Source organism: Erpetoichthys calabaricus, chromosome 5 (genome assembly GCF_900747795.2).
Source record: "Erpetoichthys calabaricus chromosome 5, fErpCal1.3, whole genome shotgun sequence".
NCBI lineage: Eukaryota > Metazoa > Chordata > Cladistia > Polypteriformes > Polypteridae > Erpetoichthys > Erpetoichthys calabaricus.
This window is the reverse complement of record NC_041398.2, coordinates 240,871,611-240,895,552: the sequence shown is the minus strand read 5'-3', so window position 1 is coordinate 240,895,552 and position 23,942 is coordinate 240,871,611. Positions and strand designations below refer to the sequence as shown.

Sequence of the window (23,942 nt, the reverse complement as noted above, 5' to 3'; positions counted from 1 at the left end):
AAGGTTGATAATCCCTAAGATATGAGGAGATTTCTGATTTCTGACAAAGCATTCCTCAGATAAATAGAGGATCAGAGGGATGCCTTGAAATTCCCAGAGATACTCAAGCAAGTACCTTTTCAACAACATGAGAAAAACCTTTAACTAGGTGCCTTTTTCTAAACCTACTAAGCTCACAGAGCTTTGTGACTGCTACATAACAATGGCTTAAATCTAAAACAGACCTCCTCCATCCTGTAGCACATCTTGATGTCTGTTTCTACAAAATTTCCCACTGCCCTACATGTAGCTTTGAATTTCCATTGGGAGAAGAATTTATATTTCTAGTCAAGAATGGTTTTTACATGAAGCCTTACGATGCACAAAGGATGAGATGAAAAAGCACACATGTAAATAAAAATGACATGCTATAAGAAAGTGTCTGGACACATTCCAATGTGTACTGGACACTTTTTTTGTGCAGCACTCTTTTTCTTTTGTTCTTCTAAAATAACATTTATACATTTCATCAAAAGGCTACTAATTTAGTACATTTTTTTAATTAAACTATTTTCTATTTGCAATGTTGAAGTTCTGAATATGAGAACACAAATGATCTTAAAACTTTACAAAATAACTAAGCTCAATAAAAGAAAAAAATATTGCGGTACATTAACTTGCCAACCTGTCAAAAGTTTAACTTACCATTAACTGGTAAAAATGCTAATACTAAGATTAGTAAACAAACAAGATACTCCAAGATAAATAATACAGTATATACAAATGGCAACTCAGTCAATGAAGCAACAAAATACTAAAACATTGACACATATTCATTTTTGAAGGTGATGAAAGATCATGTATCTGTGTGAATGTAATAAAACATGTGCAAGGACAAGGATCTCACTTTAAATGACAGCCAAAAACAAAAGGAATAACTTTTTTTTTTTTTTTTATTAATTCGCAAGGATAAACTAGTCACTAGTGTACAATACAGCCACTACAAATCCATGGCATGACCTCTACTTGCAGTATTTCATGTGCAGACTATAGTGCTATGTACTTAGCTAACAAAAATTAACAAAAGGGGGCACTGATAATACTGTTTTAGTTAAATGATTGGCTTCATTTAATCCCTCACTGTACATGTTTAAATCAAATAATAGAGAATTTTACAACAACAAGATCACTTGCTATGGTTATTATGGAGGAAGAAAACTTAGAGGTGCATGTTCTGACTATATTGAGTTAACATTTTATAAAATATAATGCTTTACACTTTTTCTGAACACTTGTGCTTGTTACAGGAAATAATATGGAATTGCCAATCTACATAATGATTACCAATAAGGATCTAAATATTGTAAATATGAACATAGTACATTGTAGCTACTAGAAGTATGACTATAATGTAATTTCTTTGCAAACGTCGTTACAAATTTAACTTGTTCAGGTGCTACTTTCAAACAAGACGTTTAGTGCTATACTGCTTAACTAGCATAGTGGATTAAATGATAATCTTATATTCTGGAAGTCAGGGTTAAGGTCAAGCATGAGAATACTATATGTCTCCTTACAACTACAGATGTTTTTTTAACAAAATAGTAAAACAAATAAAAAACACATTTTTACAAATAAAGCCTTGAATAACATTAGCACTACAGTATATTGATTTTTGGCCTAAAAGTGAAAATATATTTATTACATTTAAAACCGACAACAGTAAAGTCAATAAAATGTAGAATTATGAAACTGAATTGTGATGTTTCTGTTATTAAGTAGCAGAATGTGATCATTAACAACAACTAATAAATTCAAACTGTACTGTATTTTGAAATTTTCTTCTGTGCAAGTAATTTGTCACTGTTTTCAAAACTTTTGTCCTCATATTAAACTGCTTTTTTCCCTTAAACAGTTTTCCAAACTTTTCTTTTTATGGGTGCCAGTGGCAGTGTAGCTTAGTTCCACAGTCCTAGAAACCATTCTTAGGAAACTTTTAAAACTGTATTTTTTGTAACGTAACCAGAAAATGGGCCTCGATAAGTGAGGACACACACTGACAGCAAAGGATGGGTGTGAAGTGCAGGCACTTTTACTACAAAAAAAGAAGTCAAAAAAGAAACCGTAAAACAGTGCAGTGGTTCTTCCTCCGATAGATAAGCAATCCTATAAATAAATAATCCAGTGATCACGGAGAAGTTTTAAAAATGCAATAAATCATTTTAAGCCAAAGTCAGGATTCCCTCATAGAATTCCCAGACACAAGACATCTGTTATGTACCTCTCTCTTTTGTCTGCCACAGCATCCATCCTTCTACCTGTCTCTGTCCTGCCTTTCTCACCCCATTTTACCTTCATCCCTTCATTCCTTCAGCCCAGCTCACCCTTCACAGGTCTTGTAGTCGGCGGAGATGTCAGCAGCTACAGTCACCTCTAACTACGGCTTCCATCAAGACTGCCTCCTTCAAGTGCTTCAGCCATGACTCCCCAAGCAGCCTCTACCACAACACAAAAAATTGCCACCTACTCGATCTCTGGGGAGATCTTGATCCACCTCAAGAACAATGATTGCTCATTCCTCCATGGGGCCCTGTCCGCTGGCCTCCACTCCTCTGTACTGGTTGGCAGACTACTGCTTTCACCTTCCGTTTGGCTTCTCTCCTTGTTCACCTTCACTTTCTTTTCAACTTCTCACTCTCTCTTGTACAACTCCCCCTTATTTGCCTCCATGGGTACAGTGCCTCTAACACAAACCACACAGGTGTGCCACATCTCGATCACTCCATCGACTTCACACAAATATGTGACAACTGCACATTCTTGGACCTTCTATATCACAGTGCCAACTTGTCATAAACATGGAGGAGCTTTTTAAAAAATAATAAACTAGAAGATAAGCAACAACAAAAAATAATCCTTATACTGGAATAGCACAGGAGACACAGACAGCAAAATTACATTATTAAATTTATTAAATGATTAAAAATGCTGCAAGACTGGAATTTAGGCTTTGAATGCATTGCTAAAGGATTATATGGTTATGGGGCTGTCTTGGCACAATAATAATTGTATTGTTACTATCACCTTAAGCTATTAGGCTAAAAGTGCAACCCCTTTATACTTGAGTTTGGACAAGAGTTCCATTTTTAATTTTGTTCCCCATCCCCACCCATTCTGCAACACAGATTTTTTTTTTTTTTTTTTTTTTAAGAGAAATCTGAAATGCAAAAAAATAAATAAAACCTGTAGACTACCTGGTACAACTATCTGGGAAATTCTACTTCTATCATTAATATCAATACAACTCAGATTCTAAGTATTTTCTGAAATGCAGGAATCGTGCAGTGACAGTGCTGGCTACTTTTTTCACATCCACCTTGCACCCAATGAAGCAATGATAAGCTCCACCCCCTCAGAGTTTTGATTGGATTAACTGCTGTTATGATTATTCAACTCCGAATGTGTGTGTGTTTTTTTTTTTTAATTTGGACTCTCTAAAACTAAAGACAAAAACTGTTTGTGAACGTTTAATCATTAGGTTTTTTCAGATTTCACATTTTCTATCTCACATTTTAATCAACTTGCTCTTACTAACATTCCTGTTCCATCCTTCTGATGAATATGAATGAATGAGGCGGCACAGTGGCGCAGTGGGTAGTGCTGCTGCCTCGCAGTTGGGAGACCTGGGTTCGCTTCCCGGGTCCTCTCTGCGTGTAGTTTGCATGTTCTCCTCGTGTCTACGTGGGCTTGCTCCGGTTTCCTCCCACAGTCCAAAGACATGCAGGTTAGGTGGATTGGTGATTCTAAATTGGCCCTAGTGTGTGTGTGTCCTGGGGTGGGGTGGGGTGGGGGTGGATGGATGGATGGATGGATGGATGGATGGATGGATGGATGGAGGAATGGATAGATAGATACTTTATTAATCCCAATGGGAAATTCACATTCTCCAGCAGCAGCATACTGATACAATAAATAATATTAAATTAAAGAATGATAATAATGCAGGTGAAAAACAGACAATAACTTTGTATAATGTTAAATGTTAACGTTTACCCCCCCGGGTGGAATTGAAGAGTCGCATAGTTTGGGGGAGGAACGATCTCCTCAATCTGTCAGTGGAGCAGGACAGTGTCAGCAGTCTGTCGCTGAAGCTGCTCTTCTGTCTGGAGATGATACTATTTAGTGGATGCAGTGGATTCTCCATAATTGATAGGAGCCTGCTGAGCGCCCTTCGCTCTGCCACAGATGTTAAACTGTCCAGCTCCATGCCAACAATAGAGCCTGCCTTCCTCACCAGTTTGTCCAGGCGTGAGGCGTCTTTCCTCTTAATGCTGCCTCCCCAGCACACCACCGTGTAGAAGAGGGCGCTCGCCACAACTGTCTGATAGAACATCTGCCGCATCTTATTGCAGATGTTGAAGGACGCCAGCCTTCTAAGGAAGTATAGTCAGCTCTGTCCTTTCTTGCACAGCGCATCAGTATTGGCAGTCCAGTCTCATTTATCATCCAATCTAATTTATTATTATTTATTATAATTTATATTATTATTTATCATCCAGTCTAATTTATCACCCTGCCCAGGATTGGTTCCTGCCTTGTGCCCTGTGTTGGCTGGGATTGGCTCCAGCAGACCCCAGTGACCCTGTGTTCGGATTCAGCAGGTTGGAAAATGGATGGATGGATGGATGGATGGATGAATGAATACCATTTCTAGAGTACTGTCTCTCAAGCTGTTCATCTGCTCAATTGTACTATTTATTCTTTTCTTAGGTTCACTTTAGCCCTTAAGTATAACTTGACTAAGATTTATTATTTATACTGAAATGTGCACACGTTTGCTAGGTAAAGCACCTTGTCATGGTGTAAAAAAATGAATTAGACATTTACGTTTTGTGGAGGAGAACACTGCCATAAAAACATGGCCATGTGTTTTATCATAAATGTGCTTGTTTATGCAGATAGTGGAATAATCATTTAAGAAGTCATACAATAAAGGTACTTCTTCTTTCGGCTGCTCCCATTAGGGATTGCCACAGCGGATCATCATCTTTCATATTTTTCTGTCCTCTGCATCTTGATCTGTTACACCCATCACCTGCATGTCCTCTCTCACCACATCCATAAACCTTCGCTTAGGCCTTCCTCTTTTCCTCTTCCCTGGAAGCCTTCTCCCAATATACCCAGTATCTCTCCTCTGCACATGTCCAAACCAATGCAATCTCGCCTCTCTGACTTTGTCTCCCAACTGTCCAACTTGAGCTTACCCTCTGATGTCCTCATTTCTAATCCTGTCCATCCTCGTCACACCCAGTGCAAATCTTAGCATCTTTAACTCTGCCACCTCCAGCTCTGTCTCCTGCTTTCTGGTCAGTGCCACCGTCTCCAACCCATATAACATAGCCAGTCTCACTACTGTCCTGTAGACATTCCCTTTCACTCTTGCCGATACCCATCTGTCACAAATTACTCCGGACACTCTTCTCCACCCATTTCACCAGTACTCCTCTCCCTTAATTCTAATGGGTAATTAATTTAAGATCATTTTCATCCTACCCTTCTATTGCAAAAAGTTAGTCTCTTCTGAAATGATGTTGTGTAAAAAAATCTGACTTTGCATAGACTGATGTGTGTATAGACCACAACTATGCTTAAAGCATGACTTTGGAATGCAATGTATAATAGGTTTTCATCTAATTTACATTTAACTTTAAAAAACAAATGTCTTTTGACACTGAAGTTTTCAGGACCACATGCAAGGAAAACTACTGTACATCCATGGCTACAATGAAATAAAACAGTTACCTGTCAAACGATCTGAACTGTAAAGATTGATCGATAGGATCATCCCCCATAGCGCCAAGAAATGCAGGTGGAATGATCATAGGGTCTATCACTATTTCTTCTGCAGGCGTGCTGACCAAACTTCGAAGAATATCTTTGACATTCACGTTTCGTGGCTGACTGGCAGCGGTGGCAGCAGCAGCAGGCGCCATTGGCAGTGATTTGTTCTCTTGTTCTTGTGAATCCTGCGGCTTCTTGACCTCAGATGAAAGGGTAGACAAGACCTCACTGATAGCATCAGGTCCTGTGATCACAGCTTCAATCCCAGATCCAACATTAGCGTCAATTTCACTAGTTGCAGTGGAAGCCTGCCCTTCTTCTATACCAGAATCTGTCCTCCTTAAAGCAGCACCATTTTCTAAGCTTGCATCAACTTCAGCAGTAACTTCCACATCTGGTTTTGCAATGTCATCTTTAAATTGAGACACTAAAGAGGTTAAGATCAAATACAAAAATTACTATTTAACCACAAAGAAGAAAACAATTGTAACAAATACTTTAAGATTGCTTAGTAGTTTCTTTACATTAAACATATTAGACATTATTTAGAGTTAGTATCAAGTGACATATTCTTAGTGTTAATTTTATGTTATGCTTGATAAAAGTATGATAATTCATTTTCTATACCTTTTTAAGTATCACTATTTTTTTCCATGACACAGAACTGGCCACTTTCTGGAAGTTACTGATTTTGTACTTTAATTATCTTGATTGTTTTCATCAGCTTCTAAGCAAGGTGCAAAATCACCATAATCATGCAGAGTACATGAAATCTCATTTCACTCTTAAATGTGAAGCTTCTTAACTGTATTCACATTCTCATCCTAAGAACAGAACAAATCAGTACAGATCTAACTATGCAATATTAACCTTCAGATGATGCATCGTCATTTTTGAATTGGGAGTTTCTAACGGACTGGCTGCGTTGTGGTGCTTTCCTCTCGTTTTGAGGTTCTAAGATGTCCCTGTACTTTGAAACCATGAGCACAGAAATGAAATATACCACTGCCAAAGCTAGAAACTGAGCCTGCTTGCTGTCCTCCTGAAAAAAAACAAGATCAACAAAAAATCAATAGTAAATGAATTAAACTTTAAAAAAAGACACAAAAACAAAAGACAAATAAACTAAAAGTGCTTTTGAAACCACAATTATTAACCTGTTAATGAAAAGAAGTGTAGCAACAAATAAAATTTAAGAATAAAAAATACATTTATAATATTTACTGTAGATTACAATATGTTTAAATACCTAATATGTTTTAAACAATAGCACATTTGAGATGGTTTTGACAACATTAAGTTGCTCTTTTACACCCAAGCCTTCCTACCCACCTGAATACTCAGCCAGTGTTGGTAAGGTGTGGGTGACAGGTACCAATTGGTAGCTTTTTGTTAAGTTGGCTTTGGGCTTCACGTCCTAGTGTGCTAGGGTTGCAGATAAACTGGCAGAAACTGCTGCCCTGATGTGCATCATACACACATCAGTGTCTCAGAAGAACTACTAATGAATCATTCTTTAAATTAAACAAAAAGTCTGCTATTAGAATTGAACTTTTGATGACATGGACATGCATAAGTTGACACACCCGAATACTCAACCCACAACTAACTACCAGAATCAAATCAGAGCTTTCAGCCCGTTTTACCTTTTCATGAATATGATATAGCACATGACTAATGAACTGAGATCCTACAGTTATAAGAATAACTGCTTCACTTTAAACCAAGTGCAGAACAAAGCACATTAACAGATATTAAAATACAACATTTAATGTAAATTATGCAAGTTTGTAACATTTAACTATATAAATATCACCAAAGTAAGAGTAAAATGGATCAGACTCACTGGTTAAACATCATGTTAATAAAATTAACCATTAAAATAAGAAATAAGACATAGTAAGATGTCATAGGAAGAAATGAAATGAAAAAGGATTTGAGGAGAAAATAAATCTATTAAAGGATCTACTAAAACCCTAAGGAAGAAAAAAAATTGAGTGGATTCATATTTGGTGTCCAACAATGACAGATATAAAGACAGGTAGTTTATAGACAGATAAGATCCAATTTCATTAATTACAAAGAGAAAATTCATAAATCTCACACCTCCTGAAAGTGGTTTGGCATGAATGTGTTTGGTTTTTTGCAAGCATCAAGTCCCTTACCAAGTTTACAGCAATATTTATAAACATATAAACTTAAGAGTACCATTGCTCATCAGGTGCATCCCCCTTAATGACCCCACTGTGCCCATCTTCATGTGAGCTTCTGCAGCAGGAAAATGGTAGTTAAATTAACCTAATGCAAAGGCCTCCCACAATCAAGTATCATGGGGAAGAGTTGATGCAAGTTATTAGAGCTGAGATTCAAATGTAGTTATGGAATACAGCCAGAATTATTTTAGTACACTTTAGTCCATGCTTCAGATGTTCAGGCTGTTCTAAGATCAAATGAAGGCAGAATAAACTAATTAACTGCCACTCAGCATGTGGACTGGTATATTCAATCCAGCAGCAATCAATTTCAATTCTGCTTCCTAATCTTAACATACTGTTCATCTAATAACTCTAAACTCTTCAGAATGCACAACCAGCTCTTGACTTTATGTGAATTACCTTACTGTGCAGAATTCTAATTTGAATTAGTTTCCCAATTACCACCAAAAGTAAACTCACAAACAAAAAATGAGATTTCCAATAAACAGATATTGATAACATTTTATAAAGCACAATCAGTACTAATTCTGAAGAGCTGAATGACCTATTTGCTATCCAGTGCTGGTTCCCATCTTACGCCTGATGCTAAATGGAAGATGGATATATGGCATGGTTAGTATATGGATAAATCAGAGTAAACATACGACAGTTTCTATACATAATTCTTAAGACAACCTTAATTTTATGGTTGTAAAGTAAAAAACAGCCAGTGTGCAATCTATAACTCATGAAATGATGGCATCAATAAACTATATTTTATATGACTGCAGTACAATATATTCAAAGTAGTAAGTATAGATGGATTGCATTGCTACACATCCCTTATTAGTTCTCATCTATATCCCCTGCTTTTGGTGTACAGTATTCATGGAAAACAAACATGATGAAACAAAGTCAGGTAAATATGGTGTTGCCTATAAATAACTGCAGTTTTCATTAGTTACATTTACATATGAAATTACAGCTGTAAGGTGAATGCTAAAACCATCAAAGTATATGCAGGTGCAAGCATTTAAATATCATATTTCTTGGATAGGCATCTTGTGGAATAAAAACAAAAATCAGTTTCTTCAATAGTAAAGGGAAAAAGAAAACAAGTATTAGCCATCAACACTAGCACCTTTTTGCTTTAAAATCATCCTGTACAAAGTGCAGCAAAAAGCAATGATAACTTAAAAGATCAAGGATCAAGTTAAAATTACAGTACATTTGGACAATGCTGAGGTGGTAAGAAAAAGTCAAAAGCAAAGCACGTTTTTAAGGAGTTAAGGATAAAAATAAATAGGTTTTGAATGGATCTACTTGAACTTTTGATCATTACCCTTGTATCAAACTAAAGCTTAGAAATACTGAAAAACTCACAATATCTCTGAAGACCACAGCTCGAAGGCGGTTAATGTCCATGTCCTGGAGTAATCGGTCTGTGTCCCTTACAGGGGAAATACCACCTGTCACAACGTCAACTGGACTCTAGTAAGGAACAACAGAGATACAGGATTTCAAGGATTTGGTAGTGTATAAAATGAAAACATATAGAACTCACTAATCCAACTCAATGAAAATTAAATTTAATAAAAATGTAAAGTGGATAATCCTTAATTCATTGAGCAGTAGAAGCAAATTATATCAACTAGAGGTGACATTAGCAGCTTGGGCTTGTGGTATGCAGGATTGTCCAATCCTTGGATAGGACAATCCAGCAATTAGTTCACAAAACAAGCTTGATGGACTGAACATTCTCAGTTTTAAAAGTATTTTCTCTAAAACATACTGGTGGGTTGCTAATGAAATAAAAATGCATTTTTGTTCATTAATGTTTATACAAATATAATCAATAATTAATCCATTAAAAGTCTAAAATTCAAATAAAGTTCTTCCTGCTTGGGTGAGCAGGCTCTTTCAAAAGTCAGACACCAAATCCTCTTGCCATTTCTCCTTATAGTCTTCATTCCTCACTGCCATCAACCAGAATGTCACCATATATAATACAGTATGTATCATAACTTGGTTTTGTAAGTCATCTTGGAAAATGGTGTCTGCTAAAAACATAAAATACAGTAAGTATGTATGTGTGTGTATATATATATATATCTACGTGTGGAAGTGTGTATGCGTCTGTCTGGCCCTGAAGTGCAAGGCTACAGCATGAAGCTCAAAGAACCTGCAAGGCAGTCCCAAATTAACAAGTCGGAAGAAGAAAGAAGTATGAGGCTACAGCATGAAGCTGAAAGAAAACAACTCCGTCACCAAAGTAAAACTGCCTAAGACAGTCAAACGAGAGAGAAACTCGCTTAGTCGCTGATAGAAAAGGGGGTAGAGCACGCCCACAAAACGAAACCACTGACTCTGCATTTCAATTCTTTTTCTATTTCAATAGCTTCTAGGAGCCCGGGCTTATACATACATTCACTGTTATGTTAGTTATTAGAACTTGCTTTTCTCAGATTCTCAGCCGAATCTCATTACAGCTGGTAGCCCTCAGAAGCTTTCCAGTATTTACACTTCACATTTAAAACAATGCCCAAAATTAGCCCTCTTTCTTTCTCAAAGGCTTTGTGGAATTATCTTGCGCTGGATAATGGGGTAAAGACAATTTTGCTTAAACCAGTATGTTAAGAGTTTTATATCTGATCCTCTTAATCATATTTTTTAAAATTATTATCAACTCTGACATTTAAGAATTTTATTTAATAAAACAGGATTTTCAAGAGATACACTAGAAGAGAAGAATAGTGTTTTATCAAAAGCTCTTTCCACCTATACTGTAGGTATTTAAATTACTTTAAAGACCAAGCCTTTATTTTTCTGAACTAATTTTACCAATATGTTTCTTAAGTGCATTTAGTTAAAATTCTACTTAGGTTTTTTACTTGCCTGTGCGGAGGTTGATTTTGCAGTTATCATTAAGTTCTGCACAGTTTTTTGTCCCCTGCCAGTATCTGCTCCAGGCTTTGAGTGATGTTGGCATTCCAAACAATTCCTTACAGCCATAGCACAAACTGAAAAACAAACAGAAATGAGTATGTCATAGGCTTAAAAAAAACTGAATTAATTAAATACATGAATATTTGAGAACATGGAAAATAATGGTTAAACTTATCAACAATCATTTTAAACAGTAGTACAGCCTAATCAGTAATATCAACAGTCGAGGCATTCACTATTTCTGAGTAGGATAAAAATATATAGTATAAGTGGATTTACATAATAAAGGACTCTATTTAGCATGCATGCTTTAAATAGCTAAGCAATTCTAGTAGCAAATGCCTTCAGAGTGGTGGTTTAAGTTCATAACTTGATTTTTTTCATATCATAAAATCAGTTCGGTTTTTTTTGGACAAGTGACAAATGTAAACTCTGAAACATTTAGATTATGGGAATTTTTCAGCTTGGACCAGACTAGCTTTTTCCATTAGAGGATTCATGTATCCATTTATAATAAAAAAAAAGTTAGAGAAACCTTGTTACAACCCAGAAATCAGATTACATAGCTACAGAGAGGAGAAAGCATACTTCATAAAATATTAATTTCATACAAACATGCTTACAAAAGCAAAGGGTCATACTTCCACTTTGCTTGTATTGTAATGGCCTAATATAAATTTAAAGATAACAAGACTTTCATTTAAGGAGGTTGCAAGTCCATTGTGTTGTCTTAAATTGTTTACAAAGTGGTTTAAAAATAAAAAATAGTGCATAGCACAGCTCCTCTAAAATGTATTAGGTAAATTATTTCTCACTCTAGATCAAAAAACTAAAACAAACTTGAAATATGAGATGCAATGCCAGAGTATTTATTATATGCAAAGGATTTTTGATTTTGATTTTTATTAGTAAATACAAAAAAAGTCAATGCCATTCCTTATGGTTAGAAGAACAGAGACAGATAAGCTTGAATAATGAAAATGATGAGTTACCTAATCTTAGGCACTGCCTTAGAATTCCTCCAGAAGAAATGTTCTTTTCGGACTCAATCTCTGTGAAGCTTAGCGAGCTAGCAAATATCAGCACATCTACAAGGCTAATCAGCCTCTGGAGGAAAGTAACAGAAGCTTCAATGGAAAGGCCCTGAGATGGCTCAATGTTTTCTAATTCGTGCTGTGAAAAAAAACCAAAGAGGATTTATTGTTATAGAAGGCTATGGATTAGCTACCAAAAAGTGCATTATTGTCGTCTTGCCTCTACTATAAACAATCAATGACTCAAGAAAATTTGAAAGATAAGCTGTGCAAAAACAAAAGGAATACTGTACAAATATTTTTGAAAGCAACGGAATGGAGAAAGCAGATATTAAACAAATTAAGCCATTCTTCGTTTACAAATGATGTACTAGACACTTTTACTCATTTAACAGATGATTTAAACAAAGGGACTTACAAATCACAATTGTACCATTAACATATGTCAGCAGTTACAGAGTTGAGTTACAAGGTCACACAATTTAAAGTCTAACGTCTTAGATGCTAGGCCCCAGTTTACACAGTCACTTACAGTTGATGAGGTGGCAGCAGCAAGAAGGGGTAATATTCCACCACTGGCCATGATAATATTGTCCACAACTTGCGAGATCAAGTGGACAGTGTTATGCACAAAGATAACATTTTCACTGCTGTTCACAAAGTCCATAATGGTTTTGGTGGAGTGGCTGGAAGAAAATGAAAAAAAAACACACAAAAGCAAGAGGTGTCACCATGCATTCATAACAGTATGCGATAAAAGCTTTCCCAAAAGGATCTAAAAATCAAACACTATTACATATTGTATAATAAAATATATTTTACAGATGTAATAAAAAAGAAACAAAATGATGCAAGCAATTGTATGTAGGACATTGCTACCAACAAATTAAAATTCTGAAAAATTAGGCATCTGAAACACTTATCTGCAAAAAATATATATTTGAAGGTGTAAGCAGAATTACAGACCTATAAGTGTTATACCCAACTTAAAAAATGTATTAGCACCAAATTTAGGATTAAAAAAAAAAAGTATTTAATATGTGTAATGAATTGCAATGACATTGTTTATTTGTGTTCAGTTTATGAGGCAGAGGGACTGTGTGTCAGAAATGCTGGTGCACTGAAGCACCTCAGGGAACTGTCCTGTCTCCCAATCCTGTTCACTGTCTACACAACAGACTTCCAGCACAATACCAGTGCTTTCCATGTACAGAAATTTTCAGATGACTCATCCATCATAGTCTGCATTAATGATGGAGAAGATTCGGAGTACAGGAAGGTTGTGAAGGACTTTATCTTGTGGTGCTGGGACAACCACCTGCAACTCAACATCAGCAAGACAACAGAGCTGGTGGTGGACTTCTAGAGTGCCAAGACGCCTATGAGACCAGTCACCATTTGTGGGAGGATATGGAAGTGGTGAAGAGCTACAAGTACCTGGGGATTCACATAAACAACAAATTGGACTGGTCTGACAGCACAGTGGTGCTGGACAAGAAGGGCCAGATCAGACTGGACTTACTAAGATGACTCGGGTCTTTTGATGTTTTTACAGCAAGCTGTTGGAAATGTTCTACTAGTCCACAGTTGCCAGTGTGATGTTCTATGCTGCAATCTCCTGGAGAAGCAACTTGAGCACAAAAGAAGCACAATGCATGAGCAAACGTATCAAGTAAACCTGCTCCATCATAGGGCAAACCTTGTACACACTTAAAGCTGTTGTGGAAAAGAGGATGAAAGCAAAAGTGGATGCCACCATGAAAAATTACCTCCATCCCTTCCAAGACACTCTCTCTTGGAACACTTTTAGCAATAGGTTCATTCCACCACAATGTGCTAAAAAGCAGTGGGAAGAAAAGACCTTCAGATGCGCTATCAGTCATTTTAATGCTTCCGCTGCAAGTTTAATTATTTAATAATTATTTAATTAAGTTATTTATTTATTTACTCATTTATTTATTGATTGGCTGTATTAACGATTATGCTTTTTATAAGTGATCTCCCATCCAAGTAACGGCTGGGCCTGAACATGCTTAGCTTCAGATGGATTACCTGTTCTGAAGTGCAAGTGGTATGAGACAGAAGGAAAAATAGCTCAGGATAATAAGGGTAAATTGCTCTAACCAGTGTAAATTTCACTCTCAGAAATAAATGACTCAGTATTACATAATTGTTGATGACTGTAAAAATTAAAATTTGTCTATTTTAAATTCTGTTAGACATCAGGAGAAAACAGTAAAAAAATCAATATTGCCTTTAAGTACTTATTTGGACATGGGTCTCTCACCTTCTCCACATCTGCACATCAGTCTCAATTGAAAACAGCAAATCAGTTAGCAGTCGCTGGTGCATATGAGACCAGTGAAACTCCGGAATTCGAAACATTGGTGATCTTGCAGAAGAGCCTGCTGTATCCTTTCTATTAACACTACAGGATGCTACCTGTCCTAAACCAGGTCCCTTGGGATTTAAACAAAACAATTAAAGGATAAATATTACCACATTGAATTTAATGTGTATGAATATGGTACATTAAGTGATAAAGAGACATTACCATCACACTAGTAATAATGAATAGAATATGCTTTCATAATTGCTAATTACATGCAACAGATTCTTGTATGCTTAAAATGGAACACTAAGGTTATTGATTTAAAACAATTATGAAACAAAACAATTCAACCTAGAAGTGAAATTGTAATGTAATATTAATATTCTATACTTAGAAAGGCTCACCAACAACCAACCATATATCTTGCATGCTTTTCATGCATTACTAACTGAAATTCTAATACTGTATTAACATCAGATAAAAATATACTTTTGCACACAAAAGCATCACAGATACCAGAGAAAAATATTTTACTTTAATCCAGTGCGTTTCTGGTTTACATAGTTAGAAAATATCCGATATTCTGCTTCTAGCTGTGCAAATTATAAGCACCAGAAGGAATGTACAATGTTAAATAGCATGAAAGCCAAATGACATTTGAATGCCCCAAACACACATCCACCTGCAAAAAGTAGGAAATTGCTCCAGAAAGGGACCACAGAGGGCACTGAAGAATGACTGGTAAGGAGAATGGCAACAGAAACCATCACAACTGCACATCATGGCTTATTACTATAGAGAGCAGAAGATTGTGACTTTTGCTACACCAAATTTATCTACTCCACTATCCAGCAATGCAAGTCAAAAGGCATTCAGAAATGCTAAAGAAATTCATTTTGTCATCACTTAAGGGTCACTGAGCAGTTCAAAAGCAAAATACTTAATGTTGTGTACCTTAAACATCTAGCACACAATACATCAAGGTTAAATATCAAGGAAAATATTCCTCTGCTATGACTTCATCCACTGTAATTACAAACCAGTGCAAAAAGAAGTTCTTTTAGCACATTTTATTCCCCAGCAGAGGAAATAGTGGCAAGTTATTTCACTATTAAACTAACTCTCAATCATTTGCACAGTGCTTGTAACAAACCAGAAAATACATTTAATTTCTAAAAACATAAATCAATACTCTAAAGATACAGATGCAACCTTAGAAGTTCTCAGAATGTTAGCACAAAATCTATACAATTTAATTTAGGCTGCTAGGTGGAATAAATCTCCATCCACTCATGTATTCACTTTTACACCTGCTTAAACTTCACAATTTGTTAAATGAACACATTTTCCCTGAGTGTTGTTGATAAAATATAGACCAAACTTAAAAACCTGAATTATAATGGGTGGCAGTGCAAAGTTTACCAGACAGCTGGGCAACTACAGCAGAAGTGCTAAGGGAGGCAGCTAGAAGGGTGCTTGGTGCAACATCTGGACAGAGGAAGGAGGATAAAGAAACCTGGTGATGGAATGAGAAAGTACAGCAGATTATGGAGAGAAAGAGGTTGGCGAAGAAGTAGTGGGATAGTCGGAGAGATTCAGAAAGTAGGCAGGGGTAACAAGAAGATAAGATGAAAGGTGAAGAGAGAGGCAGCAAAGGCTAAAGAAAAGGCACATGATGAGTTGTATGAGAGGTTCGACACTAAGGAGGAAGAAAAGGACCTGTACCGATTGGCTAGACAGAGGGACCGAGTTGGGAAACATGTGCAGCAGGTTAGGGTGATAAAGGATAAAGATGGAAACATACTCAAAAGCAAGGAGTGTGTGTTGAGCAGATGGAAAGAGTACTTTGAGAGGCTGATGAATTAAGAGAAAGAGAGGGAGAAGGTTGGATGATGTAAAGACAGTGAATTGCATACTGCAACAGATTAAACAAGGAGGAAGTAAGGACAGCTAAGAGGATAAAGAATGGGAAGGCTATTGGTCCAGATGACATACCTGTGGAAGCATGGAGGTGTTTAGGAGAGATGGCAGTGGAGTTTTTAACCAGATTGTTTAATGCAATCATGGAAAGTGAGAGGATGCCTGAGGAGTGGAGAAGAAGTGTACTGGTACCGATATTTAAGAATAAGGGGAATGCGCAGAGCTGTAGAAACTACAGGGGGATAAAATTGATGAGCCACAGCATGAAGTTATACGAAAGATTAATAGAAGCTAGGTTAAGAAAGAAGGTGATGATTAGTGAGCAGCAGTATGGTTTCATGACAGGAAAGAGCACTACAGATGCGATGTTTGCTCTGAGGGTGTTGATGGAGAAGTATAAAAGGACAGAAGGAGTTGCAATGTGTCTTTGTGGACTTAGAGAAAGCATATATGACAGGGTGCCTAGAGAGGAACGGTGGTATTGTATAAGGAGGTGTGAAGTGGCAGAGAAGTATGCGAGAGTGGTACAGGATACGTACGAGGGGGGTGTGACAGTGGTGAGGACTGCAGGAGGAGTGACTGATGCATTCAAAGTGGAGGTGGAATTATATCAGGGATCACCTATGAGCCCTTTCTTATTTGCAATGGTGATAGACAGGAGTCTCCATGGACTATGATGTTTGCAGATGACATTGTGATCTGCAGCGAGAGTAGGGAGCAGGTTGAGGAGACCCTGGAGGGGAAGAGATATGCTCTTGAGAGGAGAGGAATGAATGTCAGTAGGAACAAGAAAAAATACATATGCATGAATGAGAGGGAGGTCAGAGTAATAGTGAGGATGCAAGGAGTAGAGGTGGCAAAAGGTGGAAGAGTTTAAATACCTGGAATCAACAGTATAGAGTAATGGGGAATGTGGAAGAGAGGTAAGGAAGAGAGTAAAGACAAGGTGGAGTGGGTGCAGAAGAAAGTCAGGAGTGAGTTGTGACAGATGGGTACCAGCAAGAGTGAAAGGAAAGGTCTACAGGACAGTAGCGAGACCAGCTATCTTATAAGGGCTGGAGACAGTGGCACTGACCAAAAAACAGGAGACAGAGCTAGAGGTGGCAGAGTTACTGATGTTAAGATTTGCATTGTGTGTGACAAGAAAAGACTGAATTAGAAATGAGTACATTAGAGGATCAGCTCGAGATGGATGGTTGGGAGACAAAGTCAAAGAGGCAAGATTGCATTGGTTTGGAGATGTGCAGAGGAGAGATGCTGGGTATATTGGGAGAAGGATGGAGCTGCCAGGTAAGAGGGAAAGAGGAAGGCCTAAGAGGAGGTTTATGGATGTGGTAAGAAAGGACATGCAGGCGGTGGGTGCAACAGAGCAAGATGCAGAGGACAGGAACATATGGAAAAAGATCTGCTGTGGCGACCTTTAACGGAAGCAGTCGAAAGAAGATGATAAAAAAACTTGAATCACAAAAATCAATTTTTATAACATTTTCCTGACTTGTGTGCAAATATTTTGTTATATTAAATGATAAATTATATAGAAAAAGAATAAGAGTTCACATAACAAAGAGTGACAGAATTACTTTTATTTACAGTTGGCATTAACTTCTGTGAGTTCATGATTTTCAGAATTAGCAAAGTCTGTACTGCTAGGTAAGGAACTGCACACATCATATTATATAACATAAAATGGTGTGGTTTTGCTGGTTTTAAATTTCTGAATTGTTTGAAAAGAAAATGGCAGATTACAAGGTTTAAACTACATTGAAAATAAAATAACTTATAAAAATAGTGTTTCATGTGTTTCAAATAGAACATTCTTCTTTAATTTTCAAAAATAACAATACTGCAGGGGACAGCAAATAACTCTCAATCTACAATTACAAAAATAAGCATATAGAATGGTAAACTTACAGTTGGAGATGATGGATCTTGACTTGAACTAGCTTTCAGTTCAAGCCTCTCTGTATCTGATGCAACACTGGAAACATCAAGCCTTGCGATTTTAATATCTTTGGTCCTTGACGTAATAATGTTATTTACTTCAACCCTTTCTTTTGGTGTTTCATCTAAAGGTTTATCTTCATCATTTGTATTCTCTTTTGTTGTATTTACTATATCGCTAAGACTCACTGGGTCTGCTTCCTTTTGAGACACTTGCTCTCTCTCTGAATTTGTTTCTGCAGGAGGTGGTGATGCACTTTCCAAGGGGCCTTCTTTGACCACTTCTACTACAGCTGATTCTGGAGATTCACCATTAACTTTGTTCTCCGTTGACATATAAACATCTTCAGAGTTTTTTTCCAAAATGTTGTCTTCAGAGTTTCCAGAGCTATTAGATGCAGGTTGCTCCAAACCGGGTTCAGGCAACTCATTTTCAAGCTGTGCAGAGTCAACATTCACTTCTAAAGATTCTACTGGTGATAAAACAGGAACATCCGTTGGTTCCACACACTTTTCTTGTGTTGAGAGGTTCTCTCCATCAGAAGCCACAGGAGATAAAGGCAGCACTTCAAATTTTTCGTCTACAGGTTTTGAATCACAGTCGGAAACCGATAAACCATTTTCTTTGGATGGTATTTCATTTAATAAGGAAGGCACTTCAGTTATGTTTTGAGACTCTGTGTCCTCTAAGGAACCTGCAAGGCTTTTTTGCTCCTCTTCTCCATGTGCATTGCTGCTCAAACCAGACACAGTTCTAATCAGGCCACTGGTTCCAAGCCCAGATGCTTCATCACTTTGTCTTTGGTATTCTCTGAAAAGCTTTGAAAGGCTCTCTTTGTGCTGTTCAAAAGTAACCTAAAAACAAACAAAAATATCCATGCTATATTAGACAAAAATAGAGCTTCAGAAGACAAAAGCAATAAATAGTGACCATTATTGAAACACAGTAATTTAGCTATAACATACTTGCTTGGAATAAATTAAATGATCAAAATAAAGCAAGTGAACTTTAATGAATTATAACCATGCTATTATTGTACCCACACAAACTGCCATTCAAATAATTACAAAATGAGGTATGGCTGCTCTCATATACAACTGAATACAAGCTAGACACAACCCAACATAAAGTTCAGACATGAAGATAATCAATAAAATGTCCTCTTAAATAACATCAATACCAGTAATACTGCAGAAGAGGTACATTACCATTAAACTCAACAGAATTTCAACAATTTTTGGATTTTTTATTTATCTTGTGCAAAATTTACTGAATACAATCTCTAAAACCTCTACCCTTGTCAGGGAACTATAATGTCAATGCCTCATTTGTCTTTGGAAACTCCCCAAATGATACCCCTTCAGATGCCTTCATTTCATGCTGTTCAATATGAGTAAGTGGTACATTAATCAGAGATGTTCTGGAGACAGAAAGTCAAATAGGGGTAACAAAAGTTACCTATGTGCGTTTACACATTTTCCTTAAGGCATTTGCATTTCCAACAGAAAACCTGATAATTTGCAATTAATTAGTAGATATTGTTCTAAATTAGCTTGCTACAAGGGTGGTCATTAATCTTCTAAATCATTTGATTGCTAATCCATAGCTGTTTGCTCTGCAAAGAAACATTCTAAATGCACTACAACTTAAAGACTTTTTCCCAAGCTAACTACAGCACTTGCCATGTCATTAATTTTAGCTTAATTTGACATTCACCATTTACTAATTAGAGGATCAAGCGCTGAGCATAAAACAAGCCTGTGTTTTAATTAGAAAAAGAAAAAAAAAAAAGATTCTGGTGATACGTTTATATTGAACACAGATGTTTAAAACCAAATATATTTGGCCAATTAATATGGAGTTAGAATCTTGAATTAGTTATATTTGAAGAAATTTATAGGCTCTGGCCTGTTCTTTGATTAAACATCAAGTAGCACAACAGAAAGTACATCTATAAATATACTGAACTATTAAAAGAAGTCAAATTCTGAGACTCAGCAACTTAGCAAATGATCACTTGCTTTAACAACCAAAGTGTATATTTATATAAAACACAAACATATTTAAAGAAATATCTTCACGTTTGTGATATCTTCCAAAACGATTAAAATATAAATTCTATATATATGCAAACTGTATACATATACAAGTACACAGAGTGTGTGTGTGCGCATGTATTATTGCCATTTCATTCTGGTAATTTTTAAACCCAGAACTGTGCTTTTGGAATGCAAGTACCTTGCAATCCAAGTGAACTTCAGAACAACAGGCTTTCAGCAGTGTCAATGCAATTGACTAAGGATAAGCTAAAAGAACTTATAATTAGGACACTGAAGGAATGGCTGAAACCTGTTCTTTGCAGTGTATGTGAACAATAAATTAAAAAAAAAAATAAGTCATGTCAAGCAGTAATAGACGTTTGCAATACTAATAATGTCTTGGCTGTATTTTTAAATCAATTTAATTATATCTTGATAAAAAGGGTATCAATTTCTATCCAAAACATGAACAGGGCCATGTCCACACTTTTGACTGGCAGTGTGCACATACAAGGAGGGGTTAAAAAAAAATTACGGAATTAGACAATGGCACGAGAGTAGGGTGTATTTCACTATTATGCCATTAGGTTTTGTATGCCTACAACCTAACTAATCAGTCCGCCAAGTGGTATCATGCCGATTCGATCGACTGTGTATTTATGACATTTATTCAAAAATCATGTGTGCGACTTCAGCGATATTTTCACTCCAAGTACGGTGATAGCAGCACCATGCTATGTGGAAGCTTCTCAGTGGCAGGACCAGACAGACTGGTCAGAACTAAGAGAAGGATGAATTCAGACAAACACAGAAAAAAAAGGATAAGGAAAACCTGCTCCAGAGTGCATACAGCCTCAGACTGGTGTGATGGGGTTTACCATCACACAACAATGATACAGCCAAGAAAAAAAACTTGAATGATTTTGGGATATCTGACTGCCCTTGAGTGGCCAATCCAAAACCCAGACAAACCCCACAAAACAATGATAGGGAGACCTGAAGAGGGCAGTTTACAGATGCAGCCATTCCAATATAATGGAGCTTGAAGGGATCTGCTAGGTTGAATGGTATCATCTGTCCATATCCTGGTGTGGAAAGATTGAGGAGACTTACCCAGGAAGACTCAAAGCTTCAATAGCTAATAAAAGGGGCTTCAACTGAGTAACCAATTAAGCTTCTGAATATTTTTATGAGTAAAAAATTTCAGTTTTTGATTGTTTTTATAAATTTGTAAAGTTTTCTGAAAACATTTTCACTTTTTCATTATGGGTTATTGAATGCAAGACCAATGGGCAAAAATGTCAAATTTATCCATTTAACATTAAATCTATAACATAATAAGTGTGCATAAATTGGGGGGTTCTGAATACTTTCTAAATCCTGTGTGTGTGTGTGTGTGTGTGTGTGTGTGTGTGTGTGTGTGTGTGTGTGTGTGTGTGTGTGACAGAGTAAGTTTTCAGAGATACATAGATATAAACCCAGACACACGCACATTCATACATATACAGTGTAGATACAAACGCTACCTATCTAAATATTTAATTTTAAGAATTTTAAAAAAGGTTTTTTTTAGGTAGCACAATGAAGCAGAGATTAATGCATGTCTGCTTTGTTTTTTGACTTTCTACATGCTGCTAACACAATTCTATCACCCTTGTTTTAAAACACTTGGACTGTCCATGAATGCTCATATTTATTATTTAATGTTTCAGTCTTCTTTAAATTTCAAAAAGCATTAGAATTAATTCTTCAACAGGAGAACAAACTCCAACACCTGAAAAAAATCGATGGAGAGTGTGTGTGTGTATATATATATATATATATATATAAATAAAGAGAACATAAAATACAAACGGCAAATTTCAGGAATATGACAAGATCCATAATTCAGTATATTCAGAGGAGTGACTCATCCATTGTTATCTTTTCAAGTATCAAAAACACACTCTACATTCTCATCACCCTAATCCCCCTGTCATGATCCTGGCCGTTCTTCCTTCTGAGACTGAGCCATCAAATCAATCTCCAGACTTGTTATACTTCTGGCCTGATTTGGTTTTTAAACCCCCTTTTTAGAATCTACTTCCAGTAAAGCTCTAAAATAACTTATAGGCTTGGGGTAACTTTATGTTTGGCTACAGGTACAGCAGTTTGGATCTTTTCTTGAAGATTCTTGGTATCCTATGTACCAAAGTCTGTTAGCTTTAAATGGGTCTCAAGTTCAAAATAGGTTTACAATCAACAGCTGGTTTAAAAAGGGACAAAATACTCTTTGGTTCCGTGCTTCTAAGCCACTTGGCCTTCCCTTCATAATTTCCTCTTTAAATGCCCTGCATCATCTTCAATAATTAAGCCTACTCAATAGTCACCTGTTACCTCACAGGTCATATGTTGCCTACTGAGTTCTCAGTCATACAGGTGCTCCTGTCAACTTCCAGGGCACCACACCTGAAAGAGTGTGCTGTATGCAACAGCCATTGTCTTCTAACAATGGCATCCTGAGCTGCTCAAGCACTTATCTCTCTTCTTCTCCTTGCCTTGTGCAGAATTTACACTTGACTTCCTTCTGCCATATACACGTTTGTGACTTTCCCATTGGCAACAACTTGAACTTTAGGCACCTTCTCAAAATTTAGATACATATAAATGAATTAACAAATCACAATTTTTACAAATTAAGTGGTTTTGAGCTAAATAAATTAAGCACTGCAAATATTTTTAAATTGATGTAGTGTAGAATTATACAGCCTTCAATGTTTACATGAGGAGTGACTAAAAAACACTTGTGCCTGAGAAGAAATACGAAGAAAACCAAGAAAATTTTATTTCTCAAAATAATACTCATGTCCAATAATGAACACTTACAAAGCTTTTTTAGGTGACGACATGACAATACACAAGCAAATTTATTTTGCTTTTAAATCTCTTATTCTGAGAAAGAGGATGCAAAATTATTTTTTAGAATGTTTCACCCAAGCATAGCAGATTGTGGCAACTCAATCGACTTCCACTGTATTGTGCATAATTTAAGAATGAAAGAAAAAAAATCTAGTCATCCAGCAAATCGCTCTGTACTGTATATGGAACTATATATAGGTAATGCAAAATGCACATCAAGGCAGAGAAGCTTTTATCTGTTTCTCTTCTACACGATAATCACCTTTTTCAACCTTTTGAAACCTAATCAGTATTTTATCTTTGGAAAACTCTTGGGATTAAGACACTTAGGGAAGTGTATATAGATAACTTAGTTGCATCTTATTTAGCTTCAAATTCAACTTTCCAGCAAAATAATTTTTCCACTATTTTCAAATTAGTTTTTGTTAAAAGAAAAATACCCAGCTTTCCATAATCCCCACCTATTTCTATTCTGCAGGCAATCCATATTACTAACCGAGAATGGTAAACCGGATATGGACGCAAGGACCTGCCCGTGGACACAGGAGACATAGTGCGCAGGCGCCACACAAGCCCCCCTCCCCAGAGTGAAACGAGAGAGACTACGAACGTGCGCAGACGCCACACAAAGCCCCCTCCGGTCCCAGAGCGAAACGGGAGAGACTACGAACTGTCTGACATGCCGCAAGCAGGATAAAGCGAGGTCAGAAATAAAAGACAGAGTAGGAAACAAAGTAAAACGTCATAAAGAGGTTAAAGAACGGGGCCAAACACATGGAGATCAGGTTACAGATGATTGAAACTGGAATGCAACAG

General features: G+C 36.6%; 1 protein-coding gene across 3 annotated transcripts in view; it reads right to left on the bottom strand.

The window, feature by feature from the left end:
* The window catches only part of lrba (LPS responsive beige-like anchor protein), an 830,448-nt gene that overhangs the window by 665,748 nt on the left and 140,758 nt on the right, over positions 1–23,942 (bottom strand). For all 3 annotated transcript variants that reach the window (XM_051928096.1, XM_051928098.1, XM_051928097.1), the window contains exons 22-29: positions 18,159–19,043; positions 14,283–14,455; positions 12,528–12,681; positions 11,954–12,134; positions 10,911–11,035; positions 9,399–9,506; positions 6,691–6,862; positions 5,782–6,247 (exon numbers count right to left, since the gene is read on the bottom strand). In XM_051928096.1, coding sequence (XP_051784056.1) covers positions 5,782–6,247; positions 6,691–6,862; positions 9,399–9,506; positions 10,911–11,035; positions 11,954–12,134; positions 12,528–12,681; positions 14,283–14,455; positions 18,159–19,043 — 2,264 coding nt within the window. The remainder of the gene's footprint in view (positions 1–5,781; positions 6,248–6,690; positions 6,863–9,398; positions 9,507–10,910; positions 11,036–11,953; positions 12,135–12,527; positions 12,682–14,282; positions 14,456–18,158; positions 19,044–23,942) is intronic.